The sequence below is a fragment of the Cervus elaphus genome, chromosome 22, assembly GCF_910594005.1.
Source record: "Cervus elaphus chromosome 22, mCerEla1.1, whole genome shotgun sequence".
NCBI lineage: Eukaryota > Metazoa > Chordata > Mammalia > Artiodactyla > Cervidae > Cervus > Cervus elaphus.
In genome coordinates, this window is record NC_057836.1 from 15610097 (window position 1) to 15634759 (window position 24663).

The 24663-nt window shown below is 51.6% G+C and overlaps 1 protein-coding gene across 1 annotated transcript in view; it reads right to left on the bottom strand.

The window, feature by feature from the left end:
• Positions 1-24663, bottom strand: part of VWF (von Willebrand factor) — a 128913-nt gene that overhangs the window by 93314 nt on the left and 10936 nt on the right. Inside the window, exons 6-8 of the mRNA XM_043880888.1 lie at positions 23850-23971; positions 6353-6569; positions 4549-4671 (exon numbers count right to left, since the gene is read on the bottom strand). Of these exons, the coding sequence (XP_043736823.1) occupies positions 4549-4671; positions 6353-6569; positions 23850-23971 (462 nt within the window). The remainder of the gene's footprint in view (positions 1-4548; positions 4672-6352; positions 6570-23849; positions 23972-24663) is intronic.

Consider the following 24663-nt stretch of genomic DNA (forward strand, 5'->3'; position numbering starts at 1 on the left):
ACATGGTGACCAAGGGGTGGCCTCCCTGCATACAGGCCATGGCTGCTATCGCAGCCCTCGTACCCGAAGCAAATAAACTCTCTAGACATGCCCCTTTAACAGTCTGTTCTCCACACACCTTCCGAGACTTGCTGTCACATCGGGCTTTCCTCTCCCTTCCCCCTTCCAGGGTACAGGTCCTACATGCCTTCCTCCTCGACCCTCAGCTCTCATTCTCCCCCCACTCTCCCCTTAACCCCGCCAGCTTATTACCCATGTCCTCTACAACAGACTCCCTCTTACATAGCTGCAGCCTAACAGTAGATCTTACCCAAAACCCCTTCCAACATGTAACAGATCAGCCCATCCTAGACCCAGACACCCCACACTGGTTCGTTGATGGCAGCTCTCAAAAATCCCCACCGTTTGCAGCAGAATATGCCATCATCCAGGGACACCTTTGTCACAATCACGGAACCCAGACAATTGAAGCTTCACCACTGCCACCTCACACCACCTCCCAACAGGCAGAACTGATAGCTCTCACCAGAGCTTTAACTCTGGCTAAAAATCTAAGGGTTAACATCCACACAGACTCCAAATATGCCTATAACATACTTCACTCAAACATCCTAATATGAGAGAAAGAGGTTTCCTAACCCAAAAGGGATCCCCCATTATTAATTCAGACCTGATTCACAAACTTCTAGAGGCAGCACTCTTACCAAACAAAGCCGCTGTCTTCCACTGTAGGGGACATCAAAAGGGAATTCTCATATCAGCCTACAACAATGCTGCAGACCAGAAGGCAAAGGAGATAGCCCTGTCCCATCCCTCCCTCCAGTCCCCCGTCATCTTAGCTCTGACTCCACCCGACCCTCCCACCACCAGAGAAATCCTCTCTTATCTACACTCACTTTTTCATCCCTCATCCAAGACACTCCAGCAGTTCCTCCGTAACCACTCCCCCATATCCAATGCTGACCAACAATATTTAGATAACCTTACCCGCTCCTGTCAAACATATCAGTGTACTAACCCCAATTCCAACCTTAAACCGACATCCTTTCCAACCCATCAAATGCGAGGCAGCCTCCCAGCACAGGATTGGCAGATAGACTTTACTCATATGCCCAGGGTCTGGAGAGACAGATACCTCCTAGTCCTTGTGGACACATTTTGGGGATGGGTAGAAGCATTTCCCACTACAAACAAAAGAGCCCACACCGTGGCCCAAATCCTCCTCACAGAAATTATCCCCAGGTTTGGGCTGCCTTCATCCCTACAGTCTGATAATGGCCCAGAATTTACATCCAAGGTCACCCAACAACTTGTCCAATTCTTACAGATACCCTGGAAATTTCACATTCCATACTGTCCCCAGTCCTCAGGAAAGGTAGAAAGGATGAATAGAATAATCAAAGAAACCCTTACCAAACTAACCCTCGAGGTACATCTGGACTGGACTAAACTTTTGCCAATTGTTCTCCTCAGAATATGGGCTTTGCCCAGAAAGCCCCCGGGGCTGAGCCCCTTTGAGGTCTTGTATGGAAGGCCCATGCTCCCTCCTGGACTCCCCGCTGAACCTCCTCCCATACTAAGCTTCCTACACTCCCCTCTGCTGGCGCAACTCCGCGATGCCCTCTGGAGACACGTCAACCACAATCTGCCTGCCCCTGACCCCCAAGCCTCCCTGCCCCCCTTTACAAATTGGGGACATGGTCTATCGGTCTGATAGTCCCCAGGGTGATCTGACCCCAAAGTGGCAGAGACCATTCAAAGTCATCCTCCTTACCCCAACTGCAGCTAAACTTGAGAAGGTCACTTCCTGGATACACCTCTCTCTCCTAAAATGGGTCACCTCCAATCCTGTGCTGCCCTCCTTAAATGACATCTATCAGGTCTCCCTCACAGGACCCACCTCCTTAAAATTCACCCGGCGACAACCCCTGTCAACCATCGGAGAGTACACTGAATGACCTGGACTCTCTTCAACCTACAACTGTTCCTGACCCAACTACTACAAGACCTCTGGATCAGCGCCCCAACAGGAACCTCCTTCAAAGACCTGACTACACTGGTGTCTCAACTGTGGCTCCAGGGAACCTTCTACAACCTGACTCCAGACGAAATTGATTTCTTTACTCTCATTCTCTACATCATTCTACATCCTAATGAGCACTGTTCCTCTCGGATTCAAACAATCACCAACTTGGGGCCTTCTGCCCCTCACCCTGACTGGCCTCTCCCTGTCTCTCTAACTATAACTGCACTCTTAATCTTAATCCTTGCTATAGGCCTAGTAACTGTCTCCCCTCAAGACTGGCTGCCTATCCTTTGTCTTTCCGTGGGTATCGCCTATGTTGCTGGCTGTGTTCTGCTCCTAGGGCGCTATTTCCTCTGCACTGCCTAACTAACAGCCCCATGACTCCTCTGCTCCTTATCCTTGCTGCACTCCCCAGCCTCCTGGCTACTCCCTGCCCCTGCTCAGACATTTATTCCTACGTACATTCCTCATGTTATAATACAGCTCCAAAACCATGCACCATGAACCTCGGGGACGGGAAGTCCAAATCCCTACTCACTGTCAAAGTACAAAAGAGAGGGAGTTTCGTGAGTACCTGCCATAAGCCAAATGGAAGAAACATATGTTTCTATCCCATTACCCACTGGGGGTACTCAGACGGCGGCGGGGTACTAGATCAAAATCGGGAAAAGAAACAAGAACAAGTTATAAAGAACATAATTTCCCAGTTACAGGCGACCCCTGAGCCTTATAAACGCCTAGACCTCCTTTCCCAATTACGGCCTCTCCTAAAACCTCCCTCTAGCAACCAACACCTTACCCGCCTTCTCAACTCTTCCTTCCAATTCTTCCAGTACACACAACACACATCCCAGTGCTGGATATGCATGTCACTGTCTCCCTCACCATACATAGCAATTCCCTTACCCTCAACCTGGCTGTCACAGGGCAACTCTACCTCCCCTTCCCAACAGAAAACTACACAACTCATTGGGCCAGTCTCTGACAAAGTCCTACTCTCAGCCTCTTCAAACCTCACCTGTATTAACTACTCTAGTCCCAACTACACTGGTCTTACAAACTCTACTCCCTCCTTCTGTTCCACTTGGGTTCTCTGGAACAGCACAAATAATTGCACCAATCCAGGAATCTTCATTCTCTGTGGGACCTATGCATATTCATGCCTCCCCTTAGACCCCCCTGGACCCTGCATCTTGGTCTTCCTGACCCTAGGCCTAACATTCCTCAAAGAGGAAGAGATAGAACAAATAGTCTACCCCCAAGGGGAGCTTTCCCACAGAAAAAGACGAGCTGTCATAGCCCCCCTCCTGATTGGGACTGGCATAGCAGCAGCCCTAGGCACCGGGATTGGAGGCATCTCGACCTCTGCCCATTTCTATTACAAGCTGTCCCAAGAACTTAATGAGGATATGGAACAGGTAGTGGAGTCCTTTGTTTCAATCCAAAAGCAAATTAACTCATCAGCTTCTGTGGCCCTACAAAATAGGCGAGCCCTGGACCTTCTCACCGCAGAAAAGGGAGGGACCTGCCTTTTCCTGGGAGAGGACTGCTGCTATTTTGTTAATGAGACGGGCATAGTCCAGGGCCGAGTCAAAGAACTTAGAGACAGAATTGAACTCCGCAAGAAAGAGTTACAAAACCTTTACACTCCACAAAACCTGTTCCAACAGATCCTCCCTTGGTTGCTCCCTTTCCTGGGACCATTGATACTTATCATTCTATTCCTTTTATTTGGACCCTGTCTCTTTAATCTCTTTCAAAGGTTTCTCCAAGAACAGATTCGGGCCATCTCTCGAGATCAGGTCAAGACCATTCTTCTTCTCGAGAGCCTCACCTCAAGCTTAGGAAAAAGAGACTTGAGCCCTAAGACGATCCTCCATTCCAGATCCCAAACCATCGCCCCTATCCAGCAGGAAGTAGCCAGAGAGATACGGCGCCCTTTTTCCCATTTTTTTTTTTATGATTTCAGGGTCTAGAATGAAGGAGTCTTTCGGGCCTAGAAAAGAGTACAATAGTCTCAAAGGCCCCTTGCTGAATCATCTAACTTCAGAGAAAACAAAACCGAATTTTAGTTCCACCCTGATGCTCCAGGCCGGTTGCATCTATCTGGGACTTATCACCCCCTGTCCAGAAACCTTGCACCCCCTACACCTGCCCAGAAGACTTATCACCCCGCGCCCAACTACAAATGTCATCTCAACAAAAGAATACTCAAAATATCCCACCTGATTAATGTTTCCCTTATCGCTTCCTCAAACCTCCCGATAAGTATGAAGCCACCCTGATCCCTCTCAGCCCTCAGCCTGGTCATTAAGCAGACTGTCGCCCCTCTTTGCCTGAATAAAGGTAACCTACTTCTGTTGAGGTCATCTTTCCTTTTCTGCCTCGCCAGAACTATACCCTACAAAAGGGCCTCTGAATTCAGCAATGGGGGATAAACACAAGCAGACTTCATCTGGCTTCTCCGAGCCAAGGGCACTGGCAAGGTCTCAGGTTTGTAAATAAAGTGGGACATCTGTTACCAGGGCAGCCGCAGCCATCCACACACCGCTCCCGACACACTTCGGTGACACTCAGGCTCCGGCAGGTCCTGTGGCATGGGGACACACACTCCTTGTACTCCATGCCCACGGGGCAGTCCGGTCCTGAAATGGAAAACCCGGGAGTCTCCCTGGAGCCAGTCCCCTCCAGGCAGCATCTCGCAGGCCCCAGGGTGCTCAGAGCCCTTGAGGCCCCTTTGTCTGGCCCCTCTGTCTTCAGGGCCCCAGGGGCCATCTCCACTTCAGTGGCACCCCAGTGGTCAACGTCACCTCCCAGGCGATCCGCTGACCACTCCTGCCCTGAAGGGGCGTCTTCCACCTTGTGGGGCCTGGCTAAGACTCAGCAGGGTCACCTGGCACCATCATGCTCCCCCTCAGTCACCTGATCCCCACGAACAACTGGCCACTTGTTTGCTTCTCTGCTCTGTCCTTTTCACCTAAACCCCTCTCCGGGGGATGCCAAATGCCTCCAGGCTGAAAATGCAAGGCCCCCTAGGCCACACAAGCCAGAAATGGTGTCTTCCATCCCATCTCTCCTCTGAGGGCTCCTCTTCCTCAAGAACTTGGGCTCGGGACTTCCCTGGTGTCCAGTGGTTAGGGCTTCACCTTCCAATGCAGGGGTGTAGGTTTGATCCCTGGTCAGGGAGCTAAGATCTCACATGGCCAAAATAAAATAAAATAAAACAGAAGGAATATTGTAACAAATTCAATAAAGACTTTAAAAATGGTCTACATCAAAAAAAAAATTTTTTTTTAAAGAAAGATATAGGATTCAATCAGACACCCCAGCCAAAAATGGGCACATAGCATCTTCCAGGCTAGGGGACGGTCATTCCTATCTATGTTCTGTCTATGTCCTGCCACTGAGTGGCAGGACAGCCCTCGGAGCTCATCACCTAAGCCTCTGATCCCACTGGACCCAGCCCTTCATGGATAAGGACGCCTCTTCTTTCTGTCTCTACTGGCTGCTGACTGATGCTCAGGCGGAAGAACCAGAAGGACCGAGCATCCCAAACCGCCTCTCCTCCAAGATACCTCAGTCATCTGCCCCTCCTACTTTCAAAGACCTGAAAAGACAGCCACTCCCCCTTCCAGAGGCGAACCCAGCTGTCAACAACCACCCTTCTCACACCCCCACAGCAAAGATGAAAAGCTCTAACTTAGAAGCTGGAAACACACACACACGCGGAAAGGCGTGTGTGTGGTGTAAACATTCGGGCTGCCTGCCCTGCACCATCAGCCAGTGTGGTCTACAGGAAGCCTGCGGGGGGGAGGGCAGGGGAAGGAGGAGGAGGTGGCCTGCAAGCTCCTAGTTCTTCACGATAATTTGGGAGTGGTGACAATCACGATGACCAGGGACCCAGTGAGATTAGACGACTGGGTGCAGGGGAGGGATGGAGAATACCGGCCGGAGGAGAGAAGGGAGGCAATGACAGGCAGGGACTTGAGAAAAGCCTGCCAGGATGCCGAGATCACCGCCCTGCTCCTGGTCAGTTTCAGACTTGAGCGGATGAGACCCCCCGGCAGAGCTGGGGAACAGCTTTTGAGTCCAGAGATGGATTTTTCTCATGAGGAATTGGGGAGGCCGGGCGTGATAACAAGAGGCAGGAGAAGCGATATGGGGACTTTGCTAGAGGGACCTTTCAAGCCGTTAGGGAGGGGACTCGCTCTGTGAGCAGGCGACAGGGGCGGGAACCGGGGCTTCGGTCAGCACTGGCTAGCTGGGGTGGGACACCCAGGACGGGCCCCGCCCACCCCGGCGGCGGGTGGTCCCGCGCAGACTCACGGCAGGAGCTGTGGTCCGCCCAGCCGTCCAGCCGCATCCCCTGCTGCGCGCAGGCGCGGGCGTACTCCAGGAGCACAGGGCAGGGGCACCGCAGCCCCTGGGCGCATGCGCACAGCATCCGCTCACACAGGGCCACGAAAGGCTCGGGGTCCACCAGGGCGTGGCAGCGGGCGAACACGGAGGCCGTCTTCAGAAGCTGGCACTGCTCCCACAGGCCCTGCGGGAAGGAGAGGCCACCTAGGAAGGCTGCCACCCACGCGGCCGGGTGTCCCCTGACCTCGGGGCTTGGAGACCCGCCACGCCCGGAAATCCAAGACCGCTCTCTCACACCCAGGAGCTGCTTGTCCACATCTGTCAGATGAAATATGCCAGCAGTTCGTGGAACTCTGTCGGACCCCTGCTTGGTGGGGCGCCCCGAGGCCAGGGCGACCTTGTGGACTGAGCCCTGGAAATGCAGATGCCAGGGACCTGGCCTGCAGCGGCAGACAGTGTCCTCTGAAGGGCAAGGGCAAAAAGATTCTGTGAGTGAAAGGAGCTGAACTTGAAGTTCTTGTGGAAATCCACCAGAGGCTGTGGATCCGAGTGGGGAAGGCCAGGCATGTGATCCGCACCCACCTGGTCACCTCCCTTCCCTGAGTTTGGTCCCTCCATCAGAGATGAGGTTTACAAAGCAGACCCTCCAGGCTTCACCCCCAGAGACTTAAACTCCGTGTGTCAGGGATGAAGCTGAACAAACATTTGCAAGATGGTTCCTGGGATGGACCAGACAGGACCAGTTCCCATCAGCAAAAACATGCCAGGACTCTACAGAGTGTCCCAGGGGTGCTGCCAGGTTAGGGATGTTCCTAGGTTTTATCACTTTGTTGACAACCTAAACCCCATAACACAAGCAGGTTTGGAACTGTCCTCACTAATGATTCCTGGACATGTTAGTATAAACACCCTTCTCTGTAAGTCATATTTGTGAGCATCTCCACATTCTGCATTTTGGTAATTCTTCTCAATAACATGCGTGCCAAGTCTCTTCCGTCATGTCTGACTCTACGACCCTATGGACTACAGCCTGCTAGGCTCCACTGTCCATGGGATTCTCCAGGGAAGAATACTAGAGTGGGTTGCCATCTTCTCCTCCAGGGGATCTTCCTGACCTAGGGATCAAACCCACATCTCTTACGTCTACCTGCATTGACAAGCAGGTTCTTTACCACTAGTGCCATATCAGAGATGTTAAGTCATGAAAAAAAAAATGCGCTGGTAATTTTTAAACGCATTTTTTCCCCACAACTTAACATTTCTGAAATCAGAGCACATATTAAAATCAATATCGCACTTTGTCTTCAGTTTGACATGAGGCAGTATTGTTGCTGTAACCGATGCCCACTGGGTACACAATTTCCTTCCTGCGCAGGCATGTTCCCAGAGTGAAGGGAAGCCATCTGTTAGTGGAAGGACTGCAGCTAAAATGAAGGGAGTACTAGAAGAAAGAGCTGAGTCCTGGAGGGTCAATCAGAGCAAATCAGCTATCATAAAAGGGATGGTGAAAAAGAGCAAACAAGTGACCAATTTTCAGGAGAGAGAACTCCGATCTGCTCTAAGTGTACAAGGACAATCAGAGCAAGGCTGTTTACATCAAGAAACAGGAGCTAGCCGCGCGGTGTCTGGAGGAATAGAAATCTGACCCAGGGCTCCTTGCCACCTGGGAGAGCCACCTGGGGAAGCCCCAGGGTCATGCAGTGGTCCTGGGGAAATGTGTGTCCCGTCCACAGTGCCCTGCCCGCAACCAGCCTGCAGAGCCTGCCATCAGAACCAGGCCCCTCATGGCCACCGGCCCCGGAGAGGACCCAGGGAGCTCCAGGGCCAGCTGGCCCAAGCAGTTGGGCGTAACTGGTTCCTTCTGCACCTGAGAAAAGCAGCAGTCACATGGACTGTTAAATTGCAAAGCTGCAGCAGGCAAGCTGAGAACTTGCAGAGAGCTAGCTTGCTCTTGGCAAGCTGAGAGCTCGGCTGAGAAGGAGGGAGGCTGAGCCTCCCTCCCTCCATGACCCCACCCTCCTGAGCGCGCCCCCGCACCCTCACATGGCAGAGGAAAAGCAGAGGCTTAAGTCCAGCTCTGCCCCAGCCTGGTGGTGGGGATGGGGACAAAGCTCGTTCTTCCATGGAAAAGGGCATCCTGGAGCAAAACGGGACACCAGCTGCAGACCCTGCCTCCCAGGGGGCACGTGGAGCAGGCGGCTGATGAACAAAGATGGCCGCCTTGGGCCCCTGTTGCTGAGGTGATGACATGCGCCTTTCCTTTACCACCTGAGCGCTTCAGATGGGGGAAACTGAGGTTTCTGAAGACAACGCCAGCAAGAGCCCTACCCTGGATCTAATATGACGTCACAGCCCCAGGCCCAGCTTCTGCCTCTTTGCTATGCTGGCTATGTGACCCTAGCTGCTTACCTAACCCCACCTCCTCTGTGGAGGGGATAATAACAGTGCCTATTTGAAAAGACTATGTCAGACTGTGACTGCACCAAACCATGACTTGGACCATGAAAAGACATAAGTCAGAGCTATGTTTTTTCCAGTAGCCATGTACAGATGAGAGAGTTGGACCATACAGAAGGCTGAGCGCTGAGGAGTTGATGCTTTTGAGCTGTGGTGTTGGAGAAGACTCTTGAGAGTCCCCTGGACAGCAAGGAGATCAAAGCAGTCAATCCTAAAGGAAATCAATCCTGAATATTCATTGGAAGGACTGATGCTAAAGTTGAAGCTCCAATACTTTGGCCACCTGATGTGAAGAGTTGACCCATTAGAAAAGACCCTGACGCTGGGAAAGATTGAGGGCATGAGGAGAAGGGGCAACAGAAGATGAGATGGTTGGATGGCATCACCGACTCAATGGACATGAGTTTGAGCAAACTCTGGGAGATAGTGGAGGACAGGGGAGCCTGACGTGCTGCAGTCCATGGGGTCACAAAGAGTCAGACATGACTTAGCGACTGAACAACAATCTGAAAAGACCAAAGTGAAGACTGGATGGAATAATGCATCCCAAAGGTTTCGCCTTAGAAATAGTGACCCCGTATCACCATCATCATTGTCACTGACATGGATATCCTGGCCACCAGAGAGAGCCCTTCCACTGTCCTTACTGCCATCAGGCTTCTCTTCAGAATAGTGAACAGATCACCAGCGGGACGGAAGGATATCTTTGTCCCTTTTCCCGTCTCCATCTGCCTGGATTGTACAGGGGTGAATGGTTGCCAAGGCAACACTATCAATTCACTAGTATCTTGGGGGTTCCCTGGTCAACAGAGGGCTGCTCTTAATGATCTTTCCTTTGAGACAGTCCCAGTCCTCCAGAACAAGGTAGGTGTCTTTCCAGTGGGGAGTGGCTGGGGGAGGACCCCACTCTTCTTTCTAGTAGACAGGTCTAAGAATCTCCATCCTCACTGGCACCTGAGACTCAGGGAAGGAGGCTGAGGCTTGTGTCTGTTTCTTTCCATCCTGTCCCACTGCCTGGCCCATCAGAAATGCCACTCAGGAGCTTCCCTGGTGGTCCAGGGGTTAAGACTTCACCTTCCAAGGCAGGGGGTGCGGGTTCCATCCCTGGTTGGGGAACTAAGTTCCTCTAAGCCTCACAGCCAAAACACCAAAACATAAAACAAGCAATATTGTGACAAATTCAATAAAGACTTTTTTTTTTTTTTTTAATGTGCTATGCTTTAGTCACTCAGTCGTGTGTGACTCTTTGTGACCCCATGGACTGTAGCCTGCCAGGCTCCTCTGTCCACAGGGATACACCAGACAAAAACACTGGAGTGGGTTGCCATGCCCTCCTCCAGGTGATCTTCCCCACCCAGGGATCAAACCCAGGTCTCCCGCATTGCAAGCAGATCCTTTATTATATGAGCCACCAGGGAAGCTCTTTTAAAAAGGGTTCACATTAAAAAAAAAAAATGTGGAGGAGGTGACTGCTCTCTTAGAGGGCAGTTGAGGGCACCCTTGGGGTAGGGCCAGGAGCTTGGGCACTTGGCTACCTCTTGCCACACACACAGTTTGGAACCGGAGGGAAAAAACCAAAGGCAACTCCATGGGGTTTTTCTAGTGGTTGCTCCCATTGCCTGGGCTGTTGGACAGTGGCTTCAAGCAGTCCCTGCCCCACATGACCAGCTCCCAGGCACAGGGACCAGGCCCCTCGGCGGACACAGAACCAGTCAGAGGAAGGGAGAAACCCAGGAGTCCAGGCATCCCCTCCCCCTTTCAGAGCCCAGGGTGGGGGAGCAGGGTCCAGCGTGGCTCGTCTCCAGCTGGCCCACCTTCATCCCTGCTCGAAGGAAAAGTGGGAACAGTACTCCAGCACATTTCCTGGGAAGTCCCTGGAGGTAGTATATGGTTTTCAGAAAGCCTTCGCAAGAAGGGTGGGTTCTGATCATTTGCCTGCAGGAGGGAGTGGATTTCTGCAGAAACGGCCACCTCCCTTAGAACAGTTCCTGAGGCCTCGACCATCTGCATCTAAAACCTGCCTAGGCTTTCTTTCTCAGAGAAAAGGAAAAAGCTGTCCTCTGGTCAGCCCTGGCCTGAGCTTGGTCATGAGAGTGACCACAGTGTGAAGGTCAGGGAGGATTTTCAGACGCCTGCCAGCCTTTAAAGCCCAGCTGGCCTTATCCCACGATGGTAGCACAGTGGCCCGCCTGGCCTGCCATCTGCTCCTTCCAGGATCCCCTGATCCATCACCCCCATCCTGATTTATCCCAGGGCACTCCGTCCACTGTAGGGTTTGGTGAGCAGGCCTGGGTGTTCATGCCTATTACCACATGCCCTCATGGAACCCAAGTTATCCGTGATGTAGGTGTGCTTTGCCTGTCTCCTTGTCCACGGGAGCTGGACATAGTCATGCCTGGCAGTGTTGGGTGGGTCAGGAGGACACAAGTTCCTGGGTAGCTGAGCACCCCTGCCAGGCCAGGCCAGGCCACAGGCAGGATACTTCCATGGACACGAGTCCAAGATGGAGCTATTGTGTCCTCTGAAAGCCATGGAGAGACAGGAACCAGTAGGAAGTGATCATATGGTTGCTCAGCAAACATTGGCTGTGTGGTCAATAGAAAAGGCAAGTCTAAGTCCCACCCCCACTTGGAGGGCCGAGTCCCAGCATATGAGGGAGGCAGGGAGGCCTCCTTCTCTCACTCCTCCTCCCCCTCCCCACATCCTGCATTACTGATAGTTTCCCAAACACACCCCAATGTCTCGTTCAATTTCTTGCACATCTACTATGTCCAGGCGCTGTGTCAGGCAAGGCCCACAATAGAAAGCTAGTTAGATGCTCCCATAGGCCCCTGGGTGCATCTACTCTGGTCTCCATTTCTGGGGCCATCTCCCCATTTCCCTGCAGGCTTTTCGAAGACAGAAGCCGTATTCCCAAGTCATGCATGAAAGTGAAAGTGTTAGTCAATCAGTCGTGTCCGACTCTTGGCGACCCCACGGACTGTAGCCCACCAGGCTCCACTGTCCGTGGGATTCTCCAGGCAAGAATACTGGAGTGGTTAGCCATTCCTTTCTTCAGGGGATCTTCCCGACCCAGGGATCGAACCCAGGTCTCCCACATTTCAGACCAATTCTTTATCATCTGAGCCACCAGGGAAGCCCAGGACATGCATACCAAGCTGTACGAAAGCGCTAAATCAACAGTCACGAAACAGCAATGAGAGAGTCATACCCTCCAGTTCTCAGGGAGTTTTCAATCTACCTGCACCAGGTATTTCCATGGGGAAGGTTTCTATAACAGCCTGAAGACCTGGTCTCAGTGTAAATGTGTCTTCCCAAGGGTGTGGCCAATCACAGCAAGAAGGAACCTGCCACCGAGACGCCAAGGAAGGAGGTACAGTCTGAACCAGGCTCTGGACACTACACAGGACTTAGGTTTCAGGCCACACCAGACAAGGCTGACGGCCAAATTCAGGCAGCAGGAGACAGGGTAATTACTGTCGAGCCAAACCCTGCATTGCTAACAGACGCCCCAGGAAAGGCACAGCTGCCCCTGGGACGCTGCTCCGATAGGTCAGTGCCTCAGCTTCTCCTAGCTAATTCTGATCCTTGTCATGGTCCCAACCTTGTGGCCTCTCCTTGAATCAGCTTCTGTTTTCTCCCAAGCTGGTCCTCCAGACCTTCTCTTTGTTACTCCCCAAGTAAAGCACTAGGCGGTGTATTTCTCTGATTTGTCCCAGGGCACTCCATCCACCGTAGGATTTGGTGAGCAGGCCTGGGTTCCCAAGCCTGTTGCCACGTGTCCTCATGGAACCCAAGCCGTTCGTGACATAGGTGTGTCTCCATATGTCTCCTCGTCTGAGGGAGTGGACACAGTCATGCCCGGCAGTGTTGGGTGGGCCAGGGGGATGCAAGGGGTGGGCAGCTTCCTCTGACTGCTCATCACTCACCCAAGGCCACTGACCTGTAGAGCCCCCAGCTGATGGCCCTGCGAGTCTCCACCCTTCTCCCACTTTAAGGACAGACCACACCCCTCTCCCCTCCATGGTGGTCTGCGCCCTCTGTAACCCAACAAATAAAGTTGTTTCAGAGACCAGCAGGTCACCCACTCCCACACAGAGGCCTGAAGACCCCTTCAAAGAACATAAACCTCGGGACTTCCCTGGTGGTCCAGAGGCTAAGACTCCACGCTCCCAATGCAGGGGCCCAAGTTTGACCCCTGGTCAGGGAACTAGATCCCACATGCCGCAACTGAGATCCAGCACAGCCAAATAAAAAACAAGTAAATATTTTTTTAAATAAAGTTAAAAAAAATTTTTTTTAAAGAACCCAAACCTCAGAGGCTAAATACAGCCTTTCTGATTTAGAAACTGAGGCAGGAGAGAATAAAGAATTCAATAGGTCAGCAGTTCTCAAAGTGTGGTCCAGGGACCCCCAACAAACTCCCAATATCCTTGCAGGAATCCTCAAGATCAAAACTAGTTTCGTAATGACACTAAGATGTCATCTGATCTTAATGCTCTCACTCTTTTGCAAAAACACAGTGGAATTTTCCAGAGACTACATGATGTGTGGACTCACAACAGGCTGGCTGCAGACGCAGACCTAAGAACCAGCTGCTTTCTCTCAAGCCAGACAGTGAGGAGGTTTGTAGAACTGTGAGACAACACCATCCTCCTCCCAACTTTTTTTTTTTTGGAATTTATAGTCATTTTTATTAAAAAGACGGTATTCGTGTTAAATTTTAGAAGGAAATGGCAAGCCACTCCAGTATCCTCGCCTGGGAAATCCCATGGATGGAGGAGCCTGGCAGGCTACAGCCCATGGGGTCACAAAGAGTCAGACATGACTTAGCAACTGAGCAAACACACATTCATGTTAAGTATCGTGTCTTAATTTTAAATAAATGTATATGTTTACAATTTTTCTTTTTGATATCTAATAGGGTAAATATTGACAGGCATAAGCCATATAAACACACACTCTGGGACTTCCCTAGTGGTCCAGCGGCTAAGACTGTGTTCCCAATGCAGGGGGCCTGGGTTCAATCCCTGGTTATGGAACTAGATCCCACATGCCACAATTAAGAGTTTAAATTCTGCAACTAAAGGCCCCACACGTTAAAATGAAGATCGAAGATCCCACGTTCCACGACTAAAACCCAGCACATCCAAATAAAAAAATACGTATTATTTTTTAAAAAGCAGACTCTTTGGGATCCTCAATTATTTTTAAGAGTGTAAAGCAGTCCTCAGTCAATTTAGTTTGCCAACAGCTATACTGGTGAAGGAGTCACTGAGCTGAACTCAAACCCTGATTTCACCCCATAGGCCAGGCACCTGCCTCTTAGCCACAGTTCACCTGGTTTTCCACGACCCCGATGCCCCCACCCTCCCCACCTTGTTCCCTATCAGTCAGATTAGAAAACGGTGTAGTCCAGTGGATATAGCACAGGTTTTAGAAAAACCAACCCCATCGCTCACAAAATGTGTGACTTCAGGAAGATCATCTCCCCTCTTGGTACCTTTATTTCCTCACCCTTAAAAGAGGGAGATTGTGGAAGAGATGGAAAGTTGTCCAGATCTATTCCTCCCTTCTTTCTTAGTTAGAAAACCCCTGGGCACAGAGCCACTGAGAACAAAGATTTGATTTTTCAGCCTCCCTTGCAGCTGGGAGTGGTCATAAGACTTAGCTTTACTCCCCTCGCCAACCCCAACATAAGCAAGAAGGTCATGTGCAACTCCCAAGAAGCAGCCTCTGAAGGAAGGGGTGCTTTTTCAATCCTTCTCTTTCTATGACTGGAATGTGGTCATGATGCCTGATGCTTAAGCTGCCATTTTGGGCCATGAGGCTGAGGACAACAGGGAAATGAGACCGAAGGACCCTTCACCCAACACCATGGCATCTGTACTGGACATCCCACTCCAAACTCCTTCTCAGTGAGACAGAAATACACTGCTGTACTGTGGAAACTGTTTCTACTTTAGCTATCCTGGCACAGCAGGACCTAGTCCTGAGATAGCAATGCCTGCCTTCAACTTCCCTGCAAAATAAAACTAAATGACATGACAGGGAGTGCAATGGACTGCTTGTAGCTATTGTCATTGCCTGCTGTCAGGACTAGCCAAAGAGCTCAAAGATGGCTTCTCTTCAGCTCTCTGCTAAACCATTCTGGCAGGGAGACCAAAGAGGGTCAGCTAATTCACTTCCAGCATCTCCCTGGCTCCAAAGCCCGGCATTAGCTACTTCTCTCTTCCTGCATCTCTCGTCTGTGGTGCCAGAGGCTGGCGAGAGCGCGCCAGCCCCGGTCCATCAAGCCATGACCTCACCCTGCCTGGGTGGGTGTGCAGACCCAATTGGAGTCCAACTTAATCACATTTTCAGTTCATTAAAAAGCACCAGGCCTCCTCCCTGGAGATGCCAAGCCAGTTGGAGGGAGAGGGAGAGAAAAGTCATCTCCCCAAGGGCAGATGGGGTGGGGGGGTGGGGATCGAGGAGATAAAAAACAGGAGCAGAGATCTGGAGCTTAGCTCTGGTGTTGGTTCTCAAACAGTTGACAAAGGTGCTAGGGTGGGGGGCATTCCTAGGTCTGGAGTGAACAAAGGGGAGACTAACAGATAAAGTGCAAGATTGTTCAGCCCAGCCCTGGAGTGGGTGTTCAGCGGCTGCCCCCTGGGGAGGTCTGGAGACGCCTGGACCTGAAGTGGTCCAAAGCCGTGGGTTCAGGAATTCACCCCCAGGGAACGGCCCAGTTTCTTATTGCTCAGCCTACAAGGATGAGTGGGGGAGGGTTGCTGATTCTATTTATAACTTCTGCCTGGCTTGGGATTCCCTCCCACATTCCAAGATCTGGCTCAAAAGACCCCGGGAAACTGGCTGATAGATTTCCACTAAACGGATGCTTTCTGTGAAGCTGGAGATTCCTCTCTCTGAGATAGTCAGAATACAGCCCTCATGAGAAGTAGGGGAACTGGATATGTCCCTGAAGTCCCCAATGCCAAGGGAGATGGCTACAGAACCTTCCAAAGGACGCATCTCCCCCTCTGTGCTCCTGGGCAGCATCTGAGCAGGGCTCAGAGCAGGACCCATGAGCAGCTGGCCGGGAGGACAAGGGACTGGCATCAGCCCTGAGTTTGGGGTCTGTCCAAACCCTGGGTCTGGAACTGCTCCACCCACCCTGCTCCCAGTCAGAAAGGGTCATCAGCTCTGTGATAAGAACCATTGCACCACATGCCCCTTAACTAACTCCGGATGGCATTCACATGGTTCTCTTTCATGGCTGTTCACCGTCTCCTATGTGTCTTGTCCCTGAGATTGCAAATACAACCTCAATAAAAAAACATCTCAGTAAATACGTGCCATCAGGCACCTGCAGCTTCCTATCCTTGCCAGGAGGGGAGGAAAGGAAAGAAAGCCACTTGGGGAAAGTCTCGGGAGTGTGTGTGTGTGTGTGTGTGTGTGTGTGTAAATGCATGTGTGTGCATATGTGTGCATGTGTGTCTTTATGTGTGTACATGTATGTGTGCGTGTGTGTGTGTGTGTGTAGCTGTGGTGTGTGTGTGTGCGTGCGCACACACGCACGCCTATGTGTAAACTAAACAACAAAAGCATCCATTTAGTGGAAATCTATCAGCCGATTTCATGGGGTCTTTCGAGCCAGATCTTGGAATGTGGGAGGGAATGTGCTGGGTTAGGGATGCATTTGCATCTGCTTAATTTAAGGGAAGCTTCCCTGGTGTGGCTCAGCGGTAAAGAATCTATCTGCAATGCAGAAGACCCAGCAGACTCAGGTTCAATCCCTGGCTAGGGAAGATCCCCAGGAGGAGGAAATGACAACCCACTCCAGTATCTTGCCTGGGAAATTCGTTGGACAGAAGAGCCTGGCAGGCTATAGTTCATGGGATCACAGAAAGTCGTACACGACTGAGCAACTGAACACACACACAGTTTAAGGGAAAACTTGAAACCCAGCAGCAGCCCCTGAACTCTGCCATGAGGCTAGACCTCCAAAGGCAGAATGGCCGGGGTCACTGTCCCACCACCACAGCCTGCGGGCTCCCTGCCCCTCCTGCCTCCCTGCTCTCAGATGGGTGAGGGGATTTGCTGGAAAGGGAAAGGGTGCTTATTTCCTCAGTGGTCGGTATCGGGCAGAGCTTTGCTGGTCTTCAGAGGGGAGACTCAGCTGCAGAACAGGGGTGCAACTACGCGAGGACACAACAAAGCTCTAGAAACCAAGGATTCTTGGATTTTGGCAAAGTCCCCAAAATAAATCCTCACTCCTTAACCTCTGGATGACTTGAGAGAGCAGTTCTCATACCATAGAAAGGGGAAAGTGTGTGTATGTGTTATACATGTGTGTATTCATATGCGTGTGTGTGTGTGTATGTGTGTAAGTGCATATGTGTGTGCATACATGTGTGTGTTTATAGGCGTGTATTGCATATGTCTGTGTATATATGTATTCGTGTGTATATGTGTATGTGTGTGTACTATATGTGTGTATGCATGTGTATATATAGGTACGTATGTGTATTGTGTGTGTATATGTGTGTATGTGTATAAATAGGTGTGTATATGTGTGCATGCTGCTGCTGCTAAGTCACTTCAGTTGTGTCTGACTCTGTGTGACCCCATAGACGGCAGCCCACTAGGCTCTGCCATCCCTGGGAGTCTCCAGGCAAGAACACTGGAGTGGGTTGCCACTTTGCTTCTCCAATGCATGAAAGTGAAAAGTGAAAGTGAAGTCGCTCAGTTGTGTCCGACTCTTCGCGACCCCATGGACTACATACAGCCTACCAGGCTCCTCTGTCCATGGGATTTTCCAGGCAAGAGTACTGGAGTGGGTTGCCATTGCCTTCTCCGATATGTGTGCATACTTGTGTTCAAAACCCAACTCAGATCTACTCATTGCTGGGACCCAGAGGGTGGGCCCCCTCTGCAGAGCCAGGTCGGGTCCCCGATAACTAATTCCTCCAGGGTTCCTGAGTTACAAGGATCTCTTCTTGAGATATACTGACCTTCCCTGAACCAGACTCTCTGGGCACAGTTGCTCTGTCTAAGAATCACAACTATTCTACCAAGCAAACAAACAAATGTAACGAAATTCATCCCAATCTCCAAGAAAAGTCTATTCTAGGCCATGAATGCAGGAAGCCAGGAGAGGAAGCCAGGAGTGGACGTGGCCAGTGAGCCCTCAGCTCTGCCAGGGCACCGAGTCCCTCCCCCACCAGGTCACCTCCCTCCAGGCCTGTGAGCTCTCTCCCAGGGCAGCTGTGGGCAGAAATAGGAGAAAGAGCTGGGTACGCACTTTGCAAATAAAAGGCGTGGGCAGTGTTTCATGAGGATGTGAAGAGTGAATTGCATTGTTCCCAACAGAACGGGTATTTTGTGTGCCTCTTTGTGCCATAGAGGGAACTGTTAACGGTCATTCAAAGTAAACATGAGTGTTTACAAATGTTAGCTCCAGTGCAGACAGGTGACTTCTTAGGGGAAGAGGGTTTACAGGTGAACCGTGGGCTCTTGAGAGGAGGAGGCAAGGGGGAGAAGATGTGCAGACATGAACAGCAACAGAACAAAAGAAATAAGGATTGTGTTCACTCACACGCATACAAAACGCTAAAATCAGAACCAGAGGAAAACAGGCAATCTGGGACTGTTAGGTGACTGATAGGAGTACCACTGGACATGAAGTCCTGAGTAGGATTTGGAGAAAGCAGACTGCAGGGATCTTGCTTCCCCAGTATTCAGCACCACTGAGGGTGCTTCCCTTGTGGCTCAGACAGTAAAGAATCTGCCTGCAATGCAGGAGACCCAGATTTGATCCCTGGGTCAGGAAGATCCCCTGGAGAAAAGAATGTCAACCCATTCCGGTATTCTTGCCTGGAGAATTCCATGGACAGATGATCCTGGCAGGCTACAGCCCATGGGGTCACAACGAGTTGGACACGACTAAGCGACTAACACTCCTTAAACTCCTTAAAACAGCACTTTCCCAGCAGGTGATGGCAAAGTGTCTCGAGAAAAGGGTGTCTTTTTCTAATTAGAAAGAACATCGCATGGACCAGCTACAGCCCCCACCCAGCCTCCCAGAGCCCTGGGCTTCACACTGCAGACAGGACTGCAAGATAAAAACTAAGATCCCCGTGTAAGTTTCAACCCACGCTGACATTTCCTAGGCTGTCAGAAATTTTTTTAAAAAAATTTAAGTGACCTAAGGATCTTTCTAAAACGTTCACTATGCAGTGGAGTTACCTGCAAATGAACACCAATTATTTGAGCATCTATAGCTTGGCACTTTTTATTACTAGGTCTGCACGCTAAGCCCCAGACGCCAGTAGCCCTGCCCTCGGAGAAGCTGAATAGAACTGCAAATCCGTGTGCAATCAAACAAGCCATTATCCGTCCCAGTAGAGAAGCTCCGGTTTTGTTGGCATAACAAGGAAACATTCATTCCCCCGGGTATAAGTATTATGACCTGGCTCTCAACGAGCTGACTCCTTGCTGCCACCTCAGAAAGACAGAGAGCTCCTGATGGCTGGGTCAGCACCATCTCCCCCACTGAACACTTGGCCACTGAATATGGCTCTTGGAGTCACAGTGGCAGACTCTTGTAAAGGGATTTACCATCCCCGACTTCTGACTGAACCCAGGGACCCAGCGAGACCCAACAGGCTGTGGACAATTCCAGAGATCACGGTTATCACCCTGGAGATGTCTTTGTGCTTCCCAGCCAATGGGGGCGCCCCGCTCGTGGACAAACACAGCCTGATTGGATGATGAAGCCCCGCCCCCTCTTCTCAGGTAAACAGCCTGAAACTGGAGTTGAGGAGGAACTTGTGCCTTGGGAGGTGTGAGTGTTTGGGGGCCTTGGCCCAGCTCTGAGAACTTAGTAACCAGTTTCTTAAACTGCTCCCAGGACACTGGTTAGTAAGAACCTTAACGCACCCAGGAGACAAAGTGAGTAGCGAGTGTACAGCTGGAGCCCCCAAAGGCCCAGGGGAGATGAACGGGGCCTCTGTGGATTCTCTGCCCCCACCTCCCATTCCCCTCTGTCTCCAGGAGAAAGAGTGCCAGGCTCCCTCCTCCACTCGGGCCTCTGTATCAAGTTCTGCGTTTGGAAATCCTGTCTTCACCTCCCACTTCTTAGGTGTAAACTAGAGTATTCCTTTGTAGTCCAGGGGTGGGAGCATTTATCTTGAGCTTACCCTGTGATGCCTGTGTTTTGCAAACTAAAGTGAAACAAAGCCCATGCCCTGGATGTCAGAGGTGCCCATGAGCTGCCCACCTAACTTGCCAACTAACCCCCTCTTCCCCATCCCCCACCTCCCTTCCCCCCACCCCCACCCCCCCTTAACACACCTCAATCCTACCTCTACCTAGAGAACACTGGAAAGGGTGCAGAAGACAACTAACCACAACCATCGATGGAAGTGTCAGTTTGGAAACCAAAGGGAGAGATGATAAAATCCCTTCTCCTTTGCTCCTCGCTGCTCAGGGCTCCTGGAGTCCCCTCAGCCCCAAATTCCCCTGGGTCACAAGCAGCCCCAGAAGAAAAGCTGGCTTCTGCCTGTTCCCCACCCTCCTTGTCCATGTGCCTCTGCACCTCACTCTCCTTCTAACCCCACGCTGTGCTCAACTCCCCCAGAAAGAATGGCGCTATAGCTAGGGGGAGAGGAGGAGAGAAAGAAGGAATTTTGAGCTTAACACTTCAAGTGCTATGTGTGTTTGGCCTGCTTCCCCCACTCCTGCTCTCCAAGTGTGGCCACCCCAGGGGCAAATGCAAACTCAAAAATAACAATAACAACAATAACAGCTCAGCCAATTGAGCCCCACTGGGCTAAGCTCTCCACATGGATCCTTTTATCCTTACGGTGGCCCTGTAAGGATAAGTGGAGCAGGCACTTGTTCTGTGTCTTTTACATATGTGGAAACTGAGGCTTGGAGAAGGCAAATGTCCTGCCCAGAGTTACCAAACTGGTAAATGGTCCAGGGATAGGAAAGCTGGAAGGGCTACAAGGGCAAGTGTCTGCTATTTCAAAGTTTTCCTGAAAAGAAGAGGGAACTACCCCCTTTCCCAAGACAATACCCTCTCCTCTCGGGGTTTGGAACTCTGTCTCTGTCAGCTGCCAGTACTGTGCTGTGTTCTAGGTGACAGAGATGTTTAGGGACTAGCTGGGAAAACCTAGCACCACTGAAACTGGAAACCCAAGGAAAAGGGGCGTTAGGAATGGACTTGTTGATACATTAGCGATTGGGTTTACAGTCCAGGCAGCTGAATTGAGCAAGACCCAGAGCATTTTCCGGTGCCTGACATACTCCTTGGTTCAGAAGATAAACTGTCCCTTGAAAGTGGAAAGACTGAGTAACTAATAATGAAACTTTCTCATGCTAAGGTAAGGGTGTGTGTGTGTGTGTGTGCGGTGTGGTGTGTTTCATTTAGCTTCTGGAGTAGGAGTAGGCTAGAGTTTCTCCACTTACGTGCAGATTTGTTCTACAAATGAAGGATCCTCGGTTATGACTGTGGGGTGGCCCATTCCCTGGATAAATGACCCCACCTAATTTGCATCCATCCATCCACTGAATATTTACTGAGTGAAAGTGTTAGTCACTTCAGTTGTGTCCAATTCTTTGTGACCTCATGGACTGTAGCCCTCCAGGCTCCTCTGTCCACAGGGATTTCCCAGACAAGAACACTGGAGTGGGTTGCCATGCCCTCCTCCAGGAGATCTTCCTGTCCCAGGGATCAAACCCAGGTCTCCTGCATTGGAGGCATCTGAGCCACCAGGGAAGCTCTATTATCAACCCTCTCTTTAGCGCACTCCAGAGAAACATACAATCAAAGAGTTTTAGAGCTGAAGGGAGAAAGATTCATGGAGTCAGACTCCTGAAGGAAAACATGTCTGGAATCATCACTTGGCTGGCCTGAGGTGGTACAGCCAGAACAGCAGAGGAGGGGGCAGGGCAGGGTGTGGACTGTGACTCTGCAGTGCTCGCTGGTGACTCAGGGCAGCTCCTTAATCGCACCCCCCTCCACCCTGCTCTGGTTTCCTCATCGCTCTGCACAGCCACACAGTCCCAGAGGAGGGGCTTACTTGGCCTGTCAAGCCCCATCATGGCAGTGGTTCTGGGGATAAGCAGAGGTCACCCTCTCCCTGCCTGATGGTAGACTGGAACATCGTGCTCCCTGGATGAGAGGCAGGGAGGTGATTCTGTCAGGTAGCCAAGCTCTACAGGGGATGTTGGGTGCAGTGCAGACGCCCTTCGGAGCAGGACTCACTCACCAGAAGCTGAGAGTGTCGGCTGCTGGCGGCTCAGAGGGGAGTCACTCTGCAGGCACCGCCCTCCGTCCAGGGGAGCCGTCCTGCCTCCTCGCCCAGAGGCAGCCTCCATGCAGTGACCGACTGGTCAGGGTGGGCCCCCTTGCCCCATGGGGCCACCCAGCTCTCAGAACTCCTTGAAGGGTCAGTTGAAGCCTTGATTGTAACTACACAGCGTTCAGCTTCTCCCCCTGCCCAGCCCTGCCTCTCTCACACCCTGAGAGCCACTCCCTGCTCACAAACCTCCACTTTCTGGGAACCTGACTTAAAGGATCTTGTTCCCCAGACAGCGGCGGAGTCTCTGAGCACAGCCTGTTCTGGGCCCTGCGTGTTGACGAGGGCCCGGCCGCACCCCGGAGCCATGCTGCTTCCTCCTGCCTCAGCCCTGGCAGCCTGACCCCTGAGAAGAGGAGGTCCTCCATCGAGGGAGGTCTTTCCCCACCCAAAGCATCATCCTCCCAACACCCCCCACACAGAAGCCCAGAGACCGTCTTGTCCCCACCTACAGATGGCAGAGGCAGGGTGCGTCCTGCAGACCTCTCCCACCCGGACCCCTTCTCCCCAAGTGGGATCCTAAAGGGTAACCCTGAAGGGGAAGGAGCTGCTAAGAACTGGGGGAGGGATGGGCGGAGTCTCCACCGGAGCTGAGACTCAGACGGAAGCAGTGGACAAGGAGGCCACGAGACCACAGAGGGAGCGAGTGAAGGGATGGGGCCACAAGCCAAGGAGCCCCGCGCCCAAAGAGCTGGAAGAGGCAAGGGGGAACTCTCCCCTAGACCTCCAGAGGGACCCAGCTCTGCGGACACCTTGAAACCAAATTCAGCCTTCTGGCCTCCAGAACTGTAAGAATACATATCCATAGCTGTAAGCCACTGGGTTTGAGACAGTCTGTCAGGAAACTCTTACAACATCCAAGCTGGAGGCTGGCAGCAGGCCCTGCCCCCCCGCCTCCCCCCAGCTTCTCCCCTCCCCCACCCAAATGGAAAGTAACCCCCACCCAAATGGAAAGTAACCCCCTCCCTGCTGATTGCTAGTGAGACTTCGGGGCCTTGCCCCCTACTTGTGCTTTATAACAACCACTTATGGGGCCCTTAAAAAGATATGGTTTTCTAGACTTCCTTGGTGGCACAGTGGATAAGAATCCACCTGCCAATGCAGGGGACACGGGTTTGACTCCTGGTCGGAGCAACTAAGCCTGCGAGCCACAGCTACGGAAGCCTGCACACCCTAGAGCCCATGGTCCGCAACAAGAGGAGCCACCACGATGAATAGGCCATGTACCGCAACCAGAAAAAGCCCATGCAAAGCAACGAAGACCCAGAGCACCCAAAAATAAATATTTTTTAAAAATGGTTTTCCACAGCAGAATTTCAGACAGGTAGCAGGTGACAATAGGGATATTTGGAGCTGAGGGGGCGTTGAAATGTAAAACGGGAAAGTATAGTAACTCGCTGTACCGACTCATTGGACCAGGCCCATCTCTAGAGGTCCAGGCCCAGAACAGTATTACTAACAAGATTAGGGTCAGCCCAACTCGAACCACAGTTGGTTTTCCGGAGGAAAGGGGTGCACAGGACACAGAGCAGCCAGAGGGACCCTCCAAGGTGGACCCCGTCCTCCCCAGGATGGAGGACCTAGGATGGGACCGCATTCTGCCTCTTGACTCCTGAAGCCCCGCACCACCCAGATCACGCCCAGCCTGGGTGACCCACCTTCTGCAGCTCGGAGGAGATGTTGCAGGAGCTGCTGGGAGGGGACACCCGTGGGCACCGCTGCTCCTCACTGCTCAGGGCCCAGGAGTTAGCAAAGTCATAGGGGTCCGAGGTCAGGGTCCCTGTGGAGAAAGGTTCGGGAGTTTGGAGCCGTGGTCATGAAACCTGGGACTGCTGAGTGAAAACTCTGGGTCTGTAGGCACCTGAATCAACTTTGTTTAGATTTGAACATAGGCCTCTGCGGCAGGGGTTTTGATGTTAGTCACTCAGTCATGTCCGACTCTTTGTGACCCCATGGACTGTAGCCTGCCAGGCTCCTCTTGGGAATTTTCCAGGCAAGAATACTGGAGTGGGTTGCCATTTCCTTCTCCAGGGATCTTCCCAATCCAGGGATCAAGCCCATGTCTCTTGCATTGGCCGGCAGGTTCTTTACAACCAGGATTCTTTTCTGAGCCACCAGGGAAGTCCACATAAATGTTTAGGTAATTGAAATTTTCAGAAGAAAAATGAGGATTAGCAGTGGTTTTCACATAGTCCATATCATCATACTTCCTATTTCTCATGAACATAGACATGTGCACACACACACATACATATAAACTGGCCTTTTGGACAGTGGAGAGGACCACCTTTTATAGATTTCATGTGCGAAGTTCCATCACAGTGACTCAGGAGGACCTGTTCAGATCATCCAGCATTTATCAAACATCTACCATGTGGGGAATTCAAAGTGAACCAAGTCAGGTCTGAGGATCCCCAAAATCTGATTTGAGGACAGATCTAGGCCTTGAGGTGGAATGCTAAGAGATAAAGT